General features: G+C 47.1%; 1 protein-coding gene across 1 annotated transcript in view; it reads left to right on the top strand.

Annotated features, from left to right (window-relative positions):
* PLXNC1 (plexin C1) overlaps nucleotides 1-20,554 on the top strand; it is a 102,542-nt gene that overhangs the window by 41,246 nt on the left and 40,742 nt on the right. Inside the window, exons 10-15 of the mRNA XM_054028142.1 lie at nucleotides 10,310-10,449; nucleotides 16,808-16,987; nucleotides 18,093-18,180; nucleotides 18,731-18,937; nucleotides 19,036-19,230; nucleotides 20,278-20,380. Of these exons, the coding sequence (XP_053884117.1) occupies nucleotides 10,310-10,449; nucleotides 16,808-16,987; nucleotides 18,093-18,180; nucleotides 18,731-18,937; nucleotides 19,036-19,230; nucleotides 20,278-20,380 (913 nt within the window). The remainder of the gene's footprint in view (nucleotides 1-10,309; nucleotides 10,450-16,807; nucleotides 16,988-18,092; nucleotides 18,181-18,730; nucleotides 18,938-19,035; nucleotides 19,231-20,277; nucleotides 20,381-20,554) is intronic.

The following is a 20,554-nucleotide window of genomic DNA, read 5'->3' on the forward strand; positions in this document are numbered from 1 at the left end:
GTGAGTGATCTAGACATGGGGCTGGTTGCTGACACATCTGTCTCTCCCACATTCACAAGATCATAGTTTCATTGTTCCAGAGAAACTCCAGGTGTTGTGGGCAGCCAGGGGTCATGTAGAGAAGCAGTCGCCCAAGTAGCTTGGGTCAGCACTGTTCAGAGCTCTGAGTATCAGCACTAAATCTTTTAATTTGATTCTGTGTTCAGTGAGGAAGCTAATTCCATTTTGCCCAGGAAAAGCATTATTTTGCACTGAAACTTGAGCATCTTTCTGTTTGATGATTTCTACTTTTTAATAAGAAATGAATTAAATTTTAAGTATCCTACATGCCTTTAATATGAGCTCCTTTTCCCTGCTGAACTTGCACCCTCCTTTCTTATATGTCAGCAGTAAAATGAAACTTAGAGCAATCCTACTTTCTAATGGGGCTTGTTACTCAGTTTTGTGAATGTCCTTTTATGCTGCTCTGGCAACGTAAAGGGATCTCAGTGGGGTGGAAATGGCTCACTGAGACTGTTCCCTGTGAAGGGGACCTCCCGAGCCAGTTTAGAGCTGGCATAAGGATTTTACACTAGCTATCCTCCCACTTCCAGGGGTAGAGCATTGGTTGTTGGCATGATGTGGGTATAGCCAGCGTCTACTGCTCTGTAATTATTCTCTGCTTCCCAGGGCTCCAGGTATTCAGGGTGTAAATTAAAGCATCCCTGAAGCTGCTCTAACTTACTTCAGGGGTCAGATAGGCTGTACCAAAGATCCTGCATATGGGAAGCGCCCGCCATAGCTTAAAGCATCAGAGTTCCCCACTATCCTCTGGCCATGCACAAATTGCAGGAACAGAGTAATGGAGAATCAGGCCCTGCATTATATTTTAAGTTGAAAGTTGCTGTTTAAAAGATAACTATTCTAAGTGCTTTAAAAATCCACATGCTGGCTTGGATTGTCTTGAAATTTGTTGTGCTTCATGGGACTGTGGGGTAGAGTTACTGGTTCAAACTTGGGGTTATTTGAGCAAAGCGTTCCTGATTTACAGCCCTCCTAAAAATTATGTGTTTTCAAAATCACCTGGTTCTTATAATGTTACTTGCACACACCTGGCACGCAAGCTATGACCCTAATCCTTTGCACACTGATCTGAGCCACTCAGGATTTATCTCCTCTAGGGTACAGTACTCACTGTCCCTTCAGAGAAGCAATATTTCAAAAACGGTTCAGGGTCAAGTTTAGTACTCTAGGTCAGCTCAAGCCTTTTGCCCTGAGACCAAAGTTTATGCTTAAGAGCGGATATTTTGAAGTGCTCTAAAATCCCCATTCAGACTCTGATTTACTTTAGAAGTATTGTCAAGGAAATTAGCATTTGTTGAATAGAGAGAAGATGAAAGGCTCTAGTAAGCAGTTGGGGTAGTGTGATCATGCTCTTCAGCGGTTTCCTGAATAGTGGGACTGAGCGTGATCAGAGGAAAGCAAGTTGCTGGGTCATTGGGTCCTGGGGTTTCTGATACATAGTTCCCTAACATGAGCTGCTCATAACATTTACAGATTTTGATTTTTTTTTATGCAGAGCTAGGGAATACAGGGGAATAGAGCTGTGCAGAATGGGGGTTCTGTACATTTGCTTACCTTCTCCCCTTAGGGCTGTGCTCTGGCTCAGCTACTCAGTGGCCATGCCACCCATAGGTGACAACCTATATTAATATAAGGAGTTATCCAGATACTGTGGTTAGAGAGCCACTCCAATGACTAGAGCTTTGATGAAAAACTGGGTTTCTAGAAATACCATTTTTCTACATATACTTGATGAACAAGAAGTCATCCTCAAAAGGGCCATTGCCCTCTGGGAGCTCAGAAGCACTGACAGAGCAGAGTCATAATGGAGGGAAGTTGGGTACCTTCCACTCCAGTGACATACTTGGAGGGGAAGGGAAGTGGAGCCATCAGTGACCTCCCCCACTCCTACCCCCTGCCCTACAACAATCCCCATCCCTCAAAAATTCCTCCCATGGCTCTACCAGGCCAAGGGAGGGGCTTTTAGAGGCTTCTCTTCCCTTCAGTGTTCCTTGATCAAGGGACTCCCTCCCTCCATGATGCCTCCAGCAGTGCGGAAGGGGCTCCAGGCTCACCCTTCCTCACTAGTGCTGCTGCTTCTAGGGAAGAAAGGGAGGCCACAGCAGTGTAGGAGAGAAGTGGAGGGGGTCAGAGCTATGTCTTGGGGGATTTAGGGTGGTCTTCAGCCCTGCCCCCCAACCTCCCCCCCCATTTATATCCCTAATTCCTGTCCACCCTTCAAAACGTGTCCCTGGTTACTCAGTGTTAGTACCTGCATCCTCTGCCCCGCTCTTCAACCCGTGCTGCCTCACCCCCCCACCACACACACAAACTGATGCTCAGCCCTCCATAGGGAGGACTTGGCAGTGCTGGACTGGCAGAGATAAGGGAGACAAGGAGACTTTGTAGAGGCAGTGAAGTATACAGCCAGTGCATTCTGTGGCCAAGGAGTCAGAGGCAGTGAAGAGGAAGAGCTGGGCTGTGGTAAATGGAGAAGCTGATAAATTGTTATTAACAAACACACACACCTTACCCCCTCTCTCCCCCCCAAAATGTTGCGTTAAGATTGCCGCATGGTTTCTTGTTTTCTTCCAGAACATCGAGTTCAGCTACGTTAAAAATCTCTGGAACCCATGAAATGAAGAATTAATGTAATGCAAACTTAAACGTCAGAAAACCGAGAAATGCAGAATTAAGATTTATACCACCCCTCAACACAACCTTACCTGCTCTTTTAGAGTGACCTTCCAACACACCAATAACACGCATACTAGCGCTCTATCCCTACTGAGACTGCAGAACTCTCTGGGAACAGAGCACATGGGCATTGTCAGGCATAGTCTCCTTGCTAAGTCAAAACTTGGGTTTATGTCAGGTGTAGCAGACAGTTGAACCTGTGCCACACAAACCAGCCCACACCTGCTGAATGTTCCCACTCCTTCTCCCTGGCCTTTAGGATTCCCTCTCAGACATTGCCTTCACTTAGCCCTGGAGATCACAGTCACGTATGCCACTGGACTTCTAACCGTCCCTGTGACAAGAAGACCCCTGTGCACCGCTCCTGACACAACCTGTGGAACTCAATGCTGAAATGAGGCGTACCTGACACCACATGTACACCTCTCCTCCTACACAATAATGGCTATGCCAACCTGCTCCAACTAATCCCACAGCTGTTCAGCACAGCTAGACATGACCCAGTGAACACAGCTGGAATGCATGCAGGTAAATGCTGCAATTCAAATCTGGAACTAACCACAGCACAAAAATGGTGGCTCATTCTCTTAGCTATGCTTTGTGTGTACTTATTATGGCATCACCCCTACTAAACAATTGCCAGCACCCCGGGGGCACAGTTAAGGTTGCATTGCAAGGGGCGGGAGGTGGCATTTATCTTAACTCTTCATTTCCTGATCTTCAGAGAGTTTAGTGTGCTGAACTATTCTGGATGGGCATGAGGCACCAGTGGGTAACTTTAACTCTGCCCTAACAGAGGTTTGGGGCAGTTAATTTTTATAAACATCTATGATGGATTTGGAGTTGCCTGTAACAATTTAGGAACATTATGTGTTGTCTATGTTATTGGCAGGTTTACTGTATGCATATACTGAGTTAATTCAAAAGCAGTATTGTCAGGAAATGCATCCAGGAAGCGGGAGGTGGATCCAGCAAAATCTTGAGAGACAGTGTAAGAGCTATTCATTTAGATACCCTGACTTGGTCCCATTTGGCCTGCCAAACAGGTGTCCCCAGGAGGGAGTTGGTTCCTGTGGGGAGAGGGGATCACAGGATCCAAGAGGGTTTAAAGAGCCACATGCTCCCTCAAGAGTCAGGTTTTTAAGACTGAGAATGCAGAGCCTGTCAAGTTGGATTCTGGGAGAAGTTAGATCTGTTGGGGTCCTCATCAGAAGGATGGATAGGCTCTGGGCAAGGTAGCACATGTAGACCTTTTGTTGTTTTTAAATTGTTTTTCTCTTATGTTAGGCCTTATGCCTATGGTTAAATAAACAATACTGTTGTTTTAAGAAGGCTGTTTTGGGTCACCATAATTAGGACCCTACCAAATTCATGGTGCATTTTGGTCAATTTCACAGTCATAGGGTTAAAACAAATGGTAAATTTCATGATTTCAGCTATTTAAATCTGAAATTTCACAATGTTGTAGTTGTAGGGATCCTGACCCAAAAAGGAGTTGTGGGCGTGTGACATTACAGTCTATATGGTTTTATAAAAATATGCTAATGAGTGACTATAATGTAACTGGAATATGCTTCATGCAAAAGGTCTCTTGTAACATATCATTTCAAAGCTTATAATCTACTGAGTGTGATCATCCTATTTGTATAAATGTACCACTCTTGTATCTGAAACTAGAAATATGAAGTATAACTCTGAGGGCCTATTGTAATTATGCAAAGTGTGGGCCATTAATGGTGGTTTGGAATCTTGATGACTCCCATTAACCAGGACCATTGTCTGCAGATGGGTGTGTTTTACCTGTAAGTCTTCCTGTATATGTGTGTGCTGGCAAGTGGGCAATGAAGTCTTGCAGTGACATGTGATCATGTCACTTGAACTGGAATCCATCTTTAACCTGGTGTCTTTCCATTGAGAAAGACGGGGTGGGAACCCGGAGGGGGACAAAGGATTCCCGCCTTATGCAAAGGATATATAAAGGGGTGGAACAGAACAAAGAGGGAGAGGAGCCATCATGAAGAATCCCCTACCTACCACCTGAGCTGGAACAAGAGCTGTACCAGGGGAAAGAATTGTGCCCAGGCCTGGAAGGTGTCCAGGCTGAGAAAAAAAACTTACTGAAGCATCTCTGAGGGTGCGATTATCTGTATTCAGTTTGATTAGGCATAGATTTGCGCATTTTATTTTATTTTGCTTGGTGACTTACTTTGTTCTGTCTGTTACTACTTGGAACCACTTAAATCCTACTTTCTGTATCTAATAAATTCACTTTTTACTTATTCATTAACTCAGAGTATGTATTAATGCCTGGGGGAGCAAACAACTGTGCGTATCTCTCTATCAGTGTTATAGAGGGCTGTAGTAGGTTTGTGCCGGGGCTCGACCCTCCTGGGCGGAGGGGAGCCACACCGACTCACTATAAGCACAGACACTCAACTCCCAGGCCCTTTGGTGCAGGGCTGAGTGGCCCACAGTTCAGGGAGCTCAGGCCCTGGAGGCCGACCGGTCGGGGTCCTCACCCGAGACCACCGAGCAGGTCACGGCAACCGAGGCAGATGTCACGGACGAAGCGGGGCGGCAGCCGGAGCCTGCCCTTCAACCCCCCTTCGACACCGACTTCTGTTGGGACCAGCGAGCAGACCCTACCCTCAGCCGCTTCTATGAGCAGCTCGTGGCAGTGGACGGGAGTATCACGGACCCCCAGCAAGCCACCCAATGGCCCCACTTCGAGCTGCGCCGAGACTGGCTCTACCGGGTGGACCGGGACCCCCGCACCCGGGAACCACAGACGCAACTGTTGGTGCCCCGTGTCACCGGCGGACCGTAATGAAACTAGCCCATGATGTGCCGGCTGCCGGGCACCTGGGGCAGGAGAAGACCCTCGCCCGGATCCTAGCGTGCTTCTTCTGGCTGGGAGTCTACAGGAGGTGAAGAAATATTGCGCCTCCTGCCCGGAGTGTCAGTTGGTTGCTCTGCCCGGGGTACCCAAGGCACCCCTGGTCCCCATGCCTTTGATGGAGACGCCATTCGAACGGGTCGCCATGGACCTCGTGGGCCCGCTCCCGAAAAGCACTGCGGGTTTTCAATACATTTTGGTCCTGGTGGACTATGCCTCCCGATTTCCGGAGGCCATCCCTCTGAGGAGCATTACCGCCTGGACTATCGCGGGGGAGCTGGTGAAGATCTTCACGCGGGTAGGGCTGCCTAGGGAGATCCTAACCAATCAGGGGACGAACTTTACTTCCTGGCTGTTACAGCAGGTCTGTACCCTCTTAGGAGTCAGACAACTCCGCACCTCCGTCTACCACCCACAGATGGACGGGTTAGTGGAGCGGTTTAACCGGATGCTTAAGGGAATGTTGTGGAAATTCCCAGCAGAAGACCTCCGCCACTGGAACCAGTTCCTTCCACCTTTGCTGTTAGCCATCCGAGAGGTTCCGCAAACCTCAACGAAATTTTCCCCGTTCGAACTGCTATATGGGCGCAGACCGCGGGGCCTCTTGGATCTGATGCGAGAAACCTGGGAACAGTTGGCCTCCCCAGCCCAGGGCCTCTTAAAATACGTCCTCCAGTTGCAGGAGTACCTTACCCAGGCCGGGTCCCTGGCACGCGAGAATTTGAGGACGGCGCAGGAGCGACAGGAGCGAACTTATAACCAGGGGGCCCAAGTCCGAGAGTTTCAACCCGAGGACCGAGTCCTACTCCTCCTGCCGTCCAGTGAATCAAAGCTGTTAGCCCGCTGGCAGGGACCTTACGACGTAGTGCGCAAGGTGGGTCCTGTCACCTACAAGGTTCGGCAACCGGATAAGTGCAAAGGGACCCAACGATACCATGTGAACCTGCTGAAACGGTGGCATGACCGGGAGGGCCTCTTAATTAACCCTTACCCGCCTGAGCCGGAACTGGGACCCTGTGTGCCCTCGACAGACAACACCCTGGTACCCCTGCTAGGTGAATCGCTTACCAAGGAACAACACAAACAGGCCAACTGTCTCCTGCAGGCCTTCAAAAAGACCTTCACGGCAGTACCGGGCTACACGACCCTGGTCAAGCACTCGATCCAGACCGAGCCCGGGAAAGTGGTCCGAGAGACAACACGGCCCCTGCCGTATCGGATGCGCGACGAGGTTGAAGAGGAGGTAAGGGCCATGCTGGCTCTGGGCGTCATTGAGCCATCCCAAAGCGAGTGGCGCAGCCCGGTGGTCCTGGTGCCCAAGCCAGATGGCACCCGCCGCTTCTGCATCGATTTCCGGAGGGTAAACGCCATCTCCCGCTTTGACGCCTACCCGATGCCCCGCGTAGACGACTTACTGGGCCGCCTGGGGGAGACCCAGTTTATTACCACCCTCGACCTCAGCAAGGGCTATTGGCAGATTCCCCTCGATGAGACCTCGAAGGAGAAAACCGCCTTTGCCACCCCGACCGGGCTATACCAGTTCATTCGGATGCCGTTTGGTCTCCATGGGGCCCCTGCCACCTTCCAGCGACTGATGGATCACCTCTTACAGTCCCATCATGACTATGCGGCCGCCTACCTCGACGACGTAGTCATCTATAGCCGCCGCTGGGAAGACCATCTGCCCCGGGTTGCGGCGATCCTGAGGTCCCTGCGACAGGTGGTTTGACCGCCAACCCCAAAAAGTGCCGTATTGCCTGGCAAGAAACCACCTACCTCGGCTATACGGTTGGGGACGGGCGCGTCAAACCCCTCGTGGGAAAGGTCCAGGCCCTTGTGGACCTTCCCACCCTGACGACCAAACGACACATTCGGCAGTTCCTGGGCCTTGTTGGATATTATTGACGGTTCATCCCCCAGTTCGTGTCCATAGCCGCGCCCCTAACGGGGCTCCTGACTAAAGACAGCCCCCGGCAGGTGCAATGGTCCCCGGAGTGTGAGGCCGCCTTCCGGACGCTTCAGAAGTGCCTCTGCCAGGAGCCGGTTCTGTACAGCCCGGACTTTAATCGCCAATTCATCCTTCAGACCGACGCCTCCGAGGTGGGATTGGGGGCGGTCTTGTCCCAAGAAGTGGACGGAAAAGACCGCCCCGTGCTGTACCTCAGCCGGAAGCTATTCCCCCGAGAGAGGAACTACGCAGTCGTGGAAAAAGAGGCCCTCGCCGTGAAATGGGCCTGCGATGCCCTCCGCTTCTACCTCCTCGGGGCACCGTTCACCCTGGTCACGGATCACGCCCCCCTCCGTTGGCTGATGCGTATGAAGGACAATAACGCCCGCATTGTGCGTTGGTACCTAGCCTTGCAGCCCTATGCGTTTACTGTTCAGCATCGGGCTGACAAGGACCATGCAAATGCGGACTTCCTATCCCGCATCGGGGAGATGGAAGGACCTGGCCCCGGTACGCGGGAGCCAGTCTTGAGGGGGTGTGTGTGTAGTGAGTCGGTGTGGCTCCCCTCCTGCCCAGCAGAGGGAGCACCCTTGCAGGCACCCGAGTGGGTGGAGACACCGCTGCCTGTTCCCGCCCCCGGAAGTCAAGGGGCGGGACAGGAAATATAAAAGCTGGCCGCCGAAGCTCAGTCAGAGCCCAACTGCCGCAGGGAGCAGACGTGCCACCGGGAGCTCGCGGCCAGGAGACCTCTGAGACCCGAGACCATTACCCTAACTGGCCGGACCTGCCCCGAGCCCACTATGAGGAGGAGCCGCAGGAGCCCCCCCGCACCCGGTATTGGGAGGAGCCGTCAGGCCTGCCTCACACCAACTACGAAGGCGAGGAGCCCCCAGAGCCCCTCCACCCCTGCTGTTATCCGGAGGAGCCGCCCGAACCCCATTGGTCGGATTTCCCCGAGGAGCTGCCGGACCTACCCCCAAGCCCCGGACCAGAGGAACCAATGCTGCTGGACTGGCCCGAACCTGGCATCACCAACGAGGTAGAACCTGAGGGGGAACACGGAAGTAACCCGGGGGTAGCTGACCCTGGTCAGGCTGTAGACACATGTGAGCCGATGTCAGTGTGTTTCGGTCAGGACACCCCACTGACTAGCAGCGGCAGTAACCGCTGCTAGGGCCCCGGGCTGGGATGCAGTGGAGTGGGTGGGCCTGCGTCCCCCCCCCGCCACCCCCGCTCACGGGTGGCAGGCTCCCCCTCACCCGACGCTCACGGAAAAGGGACCTGAGCCCCTGAACATACTGCTTGTTTGCTCAGCCCCTGCCCCAGAGGGCCTGAGCCCCTGAACTGACTGTTGCTCAGCCCCTGCACCAAAGGGCCTGAGCTGTGACTGTTTGTGCTGTGACTGTTTGTGTTGTGTTGTTGCTCAGCCCCTGCAGCAATATGAAGGTGATGTGTGACACATCACCTCCATATTGGTGCACATAACAAAATTCGTTCTGCACATGGATATAAACCATGAGAGGAAACACTGGTGTGAATGACACTGCTCTGAGAGTAGAGAGGTGAAGCAGCAAATCATGATGAACACAGTGTGCTCTCATTGAATAAATTAGCAATGTTTTCTAGACATACATGCATAAAATGAGCTGGAGAACATATGGTAGAAGCTTTCGATATTTCAGCAGCCATGCTGAACCAAGCTCTAAACCGGGCAAGGGAGTGTGTCAATGGTTGTGCCCACAAACAGACTCATTAAAAATTTGGATAATCACAAAACTCGAAATCCTAAAGGGTCATTTTTAACTTGTAATGTAACTAGCTTTTAAAAAATAGTTAAAAATCATTTACCCTTGAAGGCCCCAACCAATTTGTGGTTTTAGAGTCATACCTTCCTATATTTTTAGATATTTTTTTCTCACCCCTGTTGCATGAATAATGCGCACAGAGGAAACTGACTAACTGATTATAATACAGTGGAAACGGCTAAACTAACTACACACACTCTGGTGTCAAATGCACCAAATAAACAAACTGAAATAATTAGAGAACATGTTATTTTTTTAACAATAGTAAGTAAAAATAAGAAGTCCAGAAAGAAATGTGACTATTAAAATTGGCCATGTTTCTTTCAAACATTTTTGGCTAGCTATTGGGACGTCACCACACATATTGTCATTTTTATACACAGGAGGATGCACATGTAAATTACTTTTCCTTGAAATGTGGCTCTATAGTATTCAAAAACCTGTGTATGGCCTTAAAAAGTGTCCCATGAGCCAGCTTTATCCTGTTTCTTGTCTTTTCATTCTAGAATTCTAGCCAGCCATACCATTGGCTAGAGTTACCGTTTGTTTCTCTGAACTCTTTCAGTTATAGTGATCACAGGTATTGTTTCAGGTTGTGCTTTTTCTGAACTGTGGAACAGTAACATATAAAGCTTCGTTTTAAAGTGGATTTCTGTGATACATATCTATCAATATGTTAGATTGCACTTCCTGTTGGTAGTTTTATTTCAGTAGAAATGCAAACGTTAACATTGCTAAAATTAGAAGACTTGAAAAGGAGTTGTTGCTGTTCAGCACCTCTCAGGATCGGATTCAAATATGTTACAATTAACAAGAAAGATGAATTCTGATTCATTTAAAAATATTTTAAATGCATAAGCTCAACATTTGTTTTTTTCAATAGCTTGTTTTTTTAACCAGGTTTTGTTTTGTTTCCAATAGCCTCTCTGCAATATTTCCATAGAACCTGTATGGATATCAGTGTTAGGTAAAAGAGACGTGATAATCAAAGGAGCAAACTTTACAGAAGCGTCAAACATTACAGTGGTGTTGACTGGAACCAGTAGCTGCAAACAAGACAAGTGAGTCCAAATAATACAAATATTTATGTTTATATTTTTAGTACAGTGAAAATTACACACATACCCCAGAGCTAAATTTTGCCTTTAGATGCACAGGCAAGTATGCAGCTCTCATTGACTTACAGTCAAGGGCAAAATGTGGCCCATTATTTACATGACTGACCCCTTAATTAGCCAAGTGCTGAACACATCCTGTAAGGTGCTCTGGCTCTCAACTCCCACTGAAAACAATGGTGGAAATACAGCCCTGCATTAGTGCACAGCCCAAGGGATGGTGTGGGCAGGTGGGAGGGGCACATCTGATTCTGGATCCTGGAGCTGCCAGAGTGATCCTGGTTCAGCCCTTGGTACTAGTAAGGGATGTTCTGAAGGCTCCCTTGTCTCATACTCAGGTGCCATTGCCCCTCTGGGCTTTGCAGCAGGCAGAAAATAGTTGGGGCATAGGAATGCTTGCGCCATGTTTGACCCACCCCAACAAATCCCAACCCTGCTTCAGAACTCTGCCGGTACTGGAGACTTCTGTGACAACTGAGTGCATAGAGTGTGCAGTGCTCAGTGAGACTGTTTGTGTAAGTGCCTGTTCACCAATGTGAATAAGAATTGCACAGTGTAACCCGTAGTGAAATAGACTAGATTACCCTCGATTAATGATACTCAATCTTGAAGAGTCACTTCAGAGGCACTGAGAGATGCATGCTAATTGTGCAATGGAAACCTGACATTGCTTTACACAACTTCATCAAACAGCCACAATGCAGTGTTTGTGGCACACAACTTCTTCATTCAGCTGACTAGCTGCCTTCTCCTCCTACCCCTTTTTCTTCAAGTAGTATCCCTATGGGTGCTTCACTGTAGGTGTGTCTGCATCCCTGCGCTGCTGATCAGAGAACTTTGGTAGCAGTCCATCCTGCCCGCGCATGTGTCGCTCCTTGCCTGCCATGAGGCTAGCCAGCATGCACGGGTGACACCCTCCTCAGTTCCTTCTCAACCACCCTTGGCTAGAGACATAGCTAAAGCAGTCCTTTCACGGATTGTTAACTCCCTTTAGATTTGCTAATTTTAACTTCCCTTGAAGCCTTTTTTCCTTTGTTTCCTTGTTTGCATTTTATTTGGCCTTGCCTAAAAAAAAATAATAAGAAGAAAGAAAAATGAAGAAGAAAGGAGTTGCCTCCTGCCAAACCTGTTGAGGGGGACCCTCAGGACAAGGGTATGCCATCTCTCCATGCTTCAAAAAGTGCCTCAGTTGCAAGGAATCTATCCTAGTAACTGTCGGACACGGTCTGGGGGAAAAGCACATTCCACAAAAGTGTAACTTGTGCCAACAACTGAAGCCCAGGTCCGGGAAAGAGAGAGATAAGGCTTAAACTCCTGCTCATGGAGTTGGCCCTTCAACCCCCAAAATCCCGGCGGGAACTCTCAAGGCAACTTTCTATGTCATAGGGAAGTGAGCCCAGAGAGATTAGCCACTCACAGGACCACTAAGGTTTGTGAGTGCCCATAGTGAGCCCAGATCGAGCCGAAAACAATCCCTGGCTCCATCAATATAATCAGTACCAATGGCACGGAAGCTGGCTAAAACTGGTACCCAGGGAACGCATAGTACCAAGCCAACAGAACAAGTTGGACTGCTCAAGGACCCAATGGGCATGGGCAAAGAAGCACTGGTACTGCAGAAGTGTGAAAGACACAGAAGATCCACCCTGGGAAAGGCTCCGTCAGTACGTACATCTGCACCGGTACTGACTCCGGTGCACGTGGCACCGACGGACATTGCAGCCAGGTCCATATCCCCGACTCCATTGGTGCAAGCCGCTCAGCACTGACAAGCATTGCCAGTACTGACACTATCGGCACTGCCTGATTTCCGGTTTGTGACGGATCTTTTGATGTCCAACGCCTGGATTCACACTTACTTAATACTGGAGCCCAGGTACCTAACTCACTCAGAGCCCCGGGTTCACCGAGGTCTCCTTGCTTTACACAACTTCATTAAATAGCACCACCATTATCATTGGAGTTGGAAAGTGAAAAGGAAGACGTGGGTTCCCCATGCTCTTCTCACTTGCCATACTGGGCCCAATTTCACTATGGGCATCAGGCGTATTGCCCACCTGATCCACTGTCTCCCTGGTTTGGCCATCCATGCTACCAGCCGCTGGGCCCCTACCCACCATAATGGCCATACTGGGACTCTTGGCAGGCTCAGAGGCAGCAAACCTTCCATGCCTCCAGCATGGCATACAAACAAGCAAGGAGACACCTTTCTTCAGCTGTGGCTTCGAGGGCTTCTGAACCCCCAGGACAAGGGGAAGAAATTGAGGCAGAGGTGGAAGAAGAAGTCACTCCCAAGCCCATCTCTCATCGTCCTCACCAGATGAGATGGTGATCCACCCCACCCCCACCACCATTGATGACGGATGATTTCAAGTTATTCCAGGACTTGTCACAGAGGGTGGCAGAAGCCCTACAAATACCATTACAAGAAGAAGTGACAAAGTCCCATCACAAACTGGTGGACATCTTACATTCTGCCACCCTCCAGTTCCATGTAGCAAACTACCAAGCCTTGTTAGCACAATATGACTACCAGAACTACCCAAAACTCTGTTCCTTTATTGACCCACTCCCTGACTCTCATAAGGACCAATTCAAAACCATAATTAACAAGGGCCAACGGGTGGCTAAGATGTCCCTCCAGTCTGTGTTAGATGCAGCTGACATAGCAGCATGATCAATTTCCACGGCTGTTGTGATGAGACGGGCTTTGTGGCTTCATTTGTCCGGCTTCCTTAGAGAAGTCCAAACCACGGTGGAGGATCTTCCTTTTGAGGAAACAAAGTTATTCGCAGAGAAGACTGACGTGTCTCTCCACATGCTGAAGGATTCTTAGACGACTCTTCGATCCTTTGGGATCTCTACTCCCATTTATAAAAGAAAGTACAGTCCTCTGCCACCGTTCAAGCCCTGATCAGCGCAATATGCATCTCACTACTCATCATAAAGATCTTATGAGCCACAGAGGAAGAAGCTGAGGTTCTCCAGGTGAAAGTAATCAGGACCCCAACTGACTTTATCTCAACCCTCCACTTTGAAGTGGCAATTTTGACGGGTTGGTCGAGGTGCCCATAGAACACTCTCCTCACCATCTCAAACTGGAAAACCTTGCCCATCCCTTCGTAGACCATCTCTCCCCGTTCCACAGCACATGGGAACAGATAACCTCTGACAAGTGGGTGCTGGAGATCGTCCAGAACAGATATGCAATTCATTTCTCCTCCCACCCCCTTTCCAAACACCCTTCCCTGTCCCTCTTCAGGGACCCTTCTCTTGAGAGTCTACTACATCTATAAGTAAACCATCTCCTCAGCATAGGCGCCATAGAACCTGTGCCCGTACATCTCAGAAGCAAAGGCTTCTACGCTTGCTACTTCCTGATCCAAAGAAAAAAGAGAGGTTGGAGACCCATACTGAACCTCAGAGCACTCAACAAATACATCAAAGCACAGATAATCAAGATGGTTATCCTATTAATGATTATTCCAGCATTAGATAAAGGAGATGGGTTCTCAGCCCTTGACTTTCAAGATACCTACTCTGACGAACTGGGACTGTTCTTACTGTGGTTTTTGAATGCTGACAGGGGAGCTGGCTGGTGATATGGCTGGGAGGCAGACGGGGCTCTGACCTCCCAAGGGGGCTGGAGTGCCCGAGGACCCCAAGATGGACCTAATTGAGGGAGATCCTGTTGTCTGTGCCTGCAAGACCTGTCCTGGACTGTGTTCCTGTCGTCTAAATAAACCTGCTTTACTGGCTGGCTGAGAGTCATGATGAATCGCAGGAAGCCGGGGGTGCAGGGCCCCGAGTCCCCCCACACTCTGTGACACCTACTTCCACATTTCTGTCATACTGAGTCTCAGACATTACCTCAGATTCATGCTGGGCCAGGACCACTACCAGTACAGTGTACTCCCGTTTAGCCTCTCATCGACTCCTAGGATATTCTCCAAGGTCCTTTTGGTAGTGGCGGTCCACTGACACTCTCGGGGCATCCTGATTTATCCTTACCTGGATGACTGCTTTCTCAGGGCACAGTCCTTCACAGAGGCCCAATGAATCACCCAGACCACACTGGATCTGTTTCTGAATCTGGGCCTATAGACCTTAACACATGTATAGAGGCTAGAATTCATAGGAGCCAACCTCGACTCTGTTCAGGTGAAGGCGCTCCTCTCATATCACAGATTCCATAGTCTCTCCTCGTTGATAGAGATAGTACAATCCTTCCCCCAGATTTTAGCCAGACATTGCCTACAGCTCCTGGAGAAAAAGGAAACATCATACTGATTACTCCCACATGGCTCCTACATGGCCCAGACAGACATGGTATCCTTACTTGTCACAGTTGGCATTATATCCACCGATGATGACTCTTCCAATCACTCCTTATCTCCTGTTGCAGAACGAGAGATGCACTCTTCATCCCAATCTGTGGGTTTTCTGGCTCAAAGCATGGCTCCTTCGTGGTGCCAGCACATGGAGACATCTTGCTTTGAGGAGGTACAGGAGGTGCTGTTACACAGTAGGAAAGGAACTACTCGTCGTACCTATCTGCAAAAATGGAAAAGATTCCAGATAGGGTACCAACCTAAAGGCATCACCCATTATACAGCCACCCTATTGGTAATCCTGGACTACCTGTTGGCTTTCAAGAAATTGTGACTCTCCGTTAGTTCACTAAAGATCCATTTAGCAGCAGTTGCAACCTTCCACCAACAGGTAGAAGATTACTCAGTCTTCTCTCATCCAACTACAAAGAGGTTTCTTAAGGGCATAATGAACTTCTTCTCACAACCTACACTTCCCATTCCTCAATGGGATCTCAACCTAGTGCTAAAAGTACTAGGTAGACCGCCATTTGAGCCTATGGCCACTTGCTCATTACCTCACCTTTCCATGAAGACAGCGTTCCTCATAGCCATCACCTCTTCAAGAAGGATAGGGGAAATAGCAGTTCCAATGGCGCATCCCCAAGGTCACGCTTTAGACCACATCCAAAGTTCACTCCCAAAGTGACTTCCGTATTCCACGTAAATCAGCTTCCAACCTTTTATCCCAAACCTCATCACGATAATAGGGAAGCCATTCTTCACATGCTTGATGTGAGGAGAGCTTTGGCCTTCTATTTGGACAGGACAAGAGCCTTCAGAAAATCTCCAAGACTCTTCCTCCTCGTTGCAGATAGATCAAAAGGTCTTCAGCGATTTCAGCTCAGAGACTCTCCAAGTGGGTCTCGGGCTGTATTATATTCTGTTACCAATTGCGCAATGTTACACCTCACTCTGTAATATGCATGCATTCTACAAGGTCGATCTCCTCATTGGCTGCCTTCTCCAAGGGTATCCCTATATCAGAAATCTGCAGAGCAGCGACCTGGGCATCTACATATACCTTTGCAGAACACTATGCCATCCTGGGTGATTCAGCTGCAGATGCCAAATTTGGTGCTACCGTGCTATCATCCATATCAGACTTGACTCCAAAGTCCCTGCCTCCAGCGGTGGGCACTGCTCAGGAGTCACCAACAGTGGAGCACCCATAGGAACACTACTTGAAGAAGAAGAGGAAGAGGTTACTCACCTGGTGCAGTAATGATGGTTCTTTGAGATGTGTGTCCCTATGGGTGCTCCATGACCCGCCCTCCTCCCCTCTACTTTGGAGTTTTTGTCATTGACTCTGTGGTAGAGAAGGACCTGAAGAGGGTCGCCCGCACATACTGGCTAGCCTCGTGGCAGGTGAGGAGCAACGCATGTGCGGGCAGGGCGGACAGCTAACAAAGTTATCCAACCAGCAGTGCAAGGACGCAGATACACCTACAGTGGAGCACCCATAGGGACACACATCTCAAAGAACCATCGTTACTGCACAAGGTGAGTAACTTCTTCTTTCTGGGAGTCTTTTCTCCTCTCTCCGTCTCTTCAGTTTATGGCCTGCCTGCAGTAACATGGAGAGGTGATGGGGGCTTCTGTCAGTTTGTTTAATGCTACTTGGATTGCATTGCATGATCAGACCCAGGGACCCACTTTTGGCAGTTCGGGCGGAAGTCCGAGCGGGGCTTTTTTTTTTTTTGCTTCGGCAGTTCGTGCAGGAGTCCGAGCACTTTTTTTTTTTGCTTGGAGCGGCAAAAATGGTAGAGCTGGCCCTGCTGCGCAGCAGGGGGTGCATGCTCAAAAATTTTTTACTGATAGGGGAGCACGATCAAAAAAGTTTGGAGACCACTGCTCTAGAGTCACAGCTTGAGTGTCTCTGACCTAGTTAAAATGCTGCAAAAACATCTGCACTGTTTTTCTTTCTCCTCCAGCATACAAGTCAGCAAGGTGTTAAATGACACACACCTGAGCGTCTCTCTCCCACCTGGACGCAAAGAGGCCAAGAGTGTATGCATAAAGGCCAATGGGTGTCAATGTTCACCACCAATCACAGTATATTATGTCTCTGAGCCATCATGTACTAAAATAGAGCCAAACACCACTTGGGCCAGGTAATTCTTGTTTTGGTTTTATTTTTTATAGATTTAATAAAGCTTTATCATACTATGGTAATATTAGTAAACTTAACTGGCTGCCAGGTCCTCGGCTGGTATAAACGGGGATACCTGTGTTGGATTTCAGTGAAGCTGTACTCATTTACACACGATAAGGTTCTGATCCAATAATCCAGTTAATCACCACTTTAACCCATTTGGGTGTATGGCAGGGAAGAATTTAGCCCCATGAAAGATACATTTGTGGAAAAGTACAAAACTATTTTTAACCCTCCTTAATAGTAAATGAAAAATAAACCTCGGTACTAAACTGAGTTCTAAAACAAAAGTGCCAACGTACCACAAACATATTTTGATTTCCCCCCATAATTTATTTTGGCCATACATTGTGAATTTCCTCTTCAGGACTAGCTGCAGAGTTTCTCCTGTACAGTAAAAGTATCTTTTAAAAAAAAGAAGTGAACTGAACATAAAATGAAAATTCCCCTTCCTTAAGTAATATGTATGAAATGCCTCCACTGACTTGTCTTTGGGACAAAGTGCCAGATGCTTCCTGTGAGGTGCTCTACACCCTCAACTCCTACTAAAAGACAACGGGAATTGTGCATAGTCCTAGGTTGCTCCAGGAGCAGCAAAACAATGTGATGCTCCTTGCTCAAGGTAGATCTTTGGCTTATGCTCTGGTGCTAGCCCTTAGTGAGCACAATTTTGGTTAATACAAGCAAATGCATTGTTGCTACTTGAATGGAAGAAAATGTATGACTAACTGAGAAGTAATATATCCCTATAGATTATTAGATCATTTGGGACTTGCCTTGGATCTCTCGTGAGCAAACAGGATTTGCACCATGAAAGAGGCATGTAACTATATCGTATCTTTGAAAGTACTTTCAACGTAACTGGAAAATCAGTCATACAAATTACCTAGCTCTGCAACTTGTTTTTATTTTATCTACTGTTACCAAGGCAAACCGTTATACATTGTGGCTAGTAGTTCCTTCTTGAATAAAATGTTTGAAATGTAAACAGGAAAACAAGATATGTATTTATTTGTGGGGAAAAACTAACATTAACCCCTCAATTTTTAAATTTTTTTTTATAGTGGCGGTCGCAAAATAACCCTCTTTGGGAGAAATTTGAATGTGACAGACAGTATCATTATTTCAGATGACCAGAGATTAAAATTTACTGTAAGTCTTGGACTCCTTTGCAATAACAAAATATGTGTTTTTAAAGGAATAATTTTTGTTCTTAAGCTCTTTCAAAAGCTTAAGCACATGCTTAACTTTACTCAGGTGAGTAGTCCCATTGAATTAAATGGGACTACTCATATCAGTAAAATTATGTATGTGTTTAAATATTTGCAGTCAAGGTCTAAAATAGTTAATTCCCATGCATAGTTCTCCAAGGCCTTAAAGTTCTAAGGATTCTCCCTCCGATTTTTCCGTTTCTTCACTTCCTGAAAGGCCTTGCATTCCAGCAACCCTCTCCATCACCAACATAGATACAGCCTTAGAAGAGTGCATGGCTGGTGCTATGATTGGTGCTTAAAAGAACAAAAATGACCAATACAGAACTTACTTCAAATATAGTACACAAAGTATTGCTCTTAAATAGAAGGTTTATAAGTTTCCCATGTGATGTCAGCAGGATTTAAAAGTGCTATTGAGTGCCTCAGTTTCTTACTGTATGTACCTTGGAGTACTTCAGCACTGAGAGTTTTGCTGTTTTTTTTCCTAGGTCTCTGGATGTCCTGGAAGTACTTCTCCATATAGTTTCCTAACACCAGATGTTAGCCTTTCAAAAGAGTATAAATGTTTTGATGTGTCACTAAAAGTGGAAACTGTCCTTATACCTTGTATGCAATTACAATATTATCCTGACCCTATATTTATTGACTATCAACTGCATATTGAGATGGACCCACATCTGGAATTAAAATTATATGTAAGTTTTTAAAAAAATCAAACAAAAATTCACATATGATAGTTTAAAGTTTTACCACATTTAATAATAGTTTCCCATTTCAAATTTGTTCTCTTCAGAAAAAAAATGACAACTTAAATATTTCTGAAAATGAGATTGGCGTCACTCTCACTCACATGATGAATGATATACATTTGGAACCTATCATCTTCAGGGTTCAAAATATTACCCAAACCCTAGATCGTACTACTATACTGTGCAAAGTCGATAGGGAAAAACCAGGCAAGATTGAGTTATCCACTGTGAAAGTTTGGGTGAGTAAAAATTCTTTCCCTAGTGATTTAACATTGTTTGGTTTTTATGCTTATAAAATAGGTCCTAAGATGTTAATTAGCTGATCATAGATATCCTTTATAATTAAAGAGTGAAATAGCATTATAACATATCTTACCTAAAATATTTCACAGCCAAGTTGTCTTGCTGTGATGCTACTCATGCTCAGGTTTAGGTGAACTTGCAAGATTTGTCCATGTGTATCTGATAAGCTATATGAAAACTTCAAGACCTGTGAGCTATCACAGTGTCTTATGAGGACTTCAAGGGACTAAGTGCTGCTCCTCTCAACCTCCCTGGAGCAGAACCAATGAGAAGAGGGCAGGATGCATGCTTTGCAGCTGTGCCATCTGTGCCACCTTCAGGGTGTGGTTGGTTGTAACTGTGAAGCTCCATTGGCTGAAGTAATTCCCCATGGGGGGGGGGGGGAGGTAATCCAGGGGCTGGGCTACAGAGGTGTGAGCCTAGGTAAGTGCAAGGAAATGACCTAGGTTTGGTGCAAGGCCTCTACCAGAAATGTTGTTTTTCTTTGGTGTTGACTTGAACCTTACATTTGTCTTTTTGCTGATCAGGGTAGACATCTGTAGTGAAAAGAGCAGTTTTTGTCTGTGAAAATTTGTTTTTACTCTCTTGAAAATGACAACATTTTTGTTTGCAGTGATTCTGGTGAGTGCAGATATTTGGCTGGTTTGAGGTCAAAATCTGCCTTTGCTTACACCACATTAATTTCAGTGAGGCTAGCCTGAAATAGAAGTGATGGCAGCATTTGGCTCATTGTCAGTAGTTTTACATTTTTCACACAGCACAGTTTTGTTCTTTTGGTTTAACTTAAGATATGGTAAATGTTATGTTTGGATCAGTTCATATATGTTTTTCCAAACTGCTTCTTCCTTCCCAATGATTTACCTAGTCAGGGTTCATCACTTCAGCTGAAGAGACCAGTTGATTTATCCATTGAACATGATCTTCTGCAAACATGGACTAGAGTAGCTACATTCCACTAATACAGCTGTCTATTTTTGCATTAGGTCACATTAGGAAACTTTTCGCAGGAAGTTCAAAAGCAATCATCGCACAAATATTTTTATGTTCTGTCTTTGCTGCCTATCTTATTACTGGGTGTAATTGTTGGTAAGTACTGTTATGCATTACCCTGTAATTTGATTTGTTGAAAGAGATAATTACTGTGTATACCTTAAAAGTGTCTGGGATTGTCCAGGATGATCACAGAAAGTCTGATATTTTTCCCAGGTTCAGTTGGGAACAGCTAGGTAGATTATTTTGCTCTGGTGGTAAAGTTCATCA

Source organism: Malaclemys terrapin, chromosome 1 (genome assembly GCF_027887155.1).
Source record: "Malaclemys terrapin pileata isolate rMalTer1 chromosome 1, rMalTer1.hap1, whole genome shotgun sequence".
NCBI classification, from domain to species: Eukaryota; Metazoa; Chordata; order Testudines; family Emydidae; genus Malaclemys; species Malaclemys terrapin.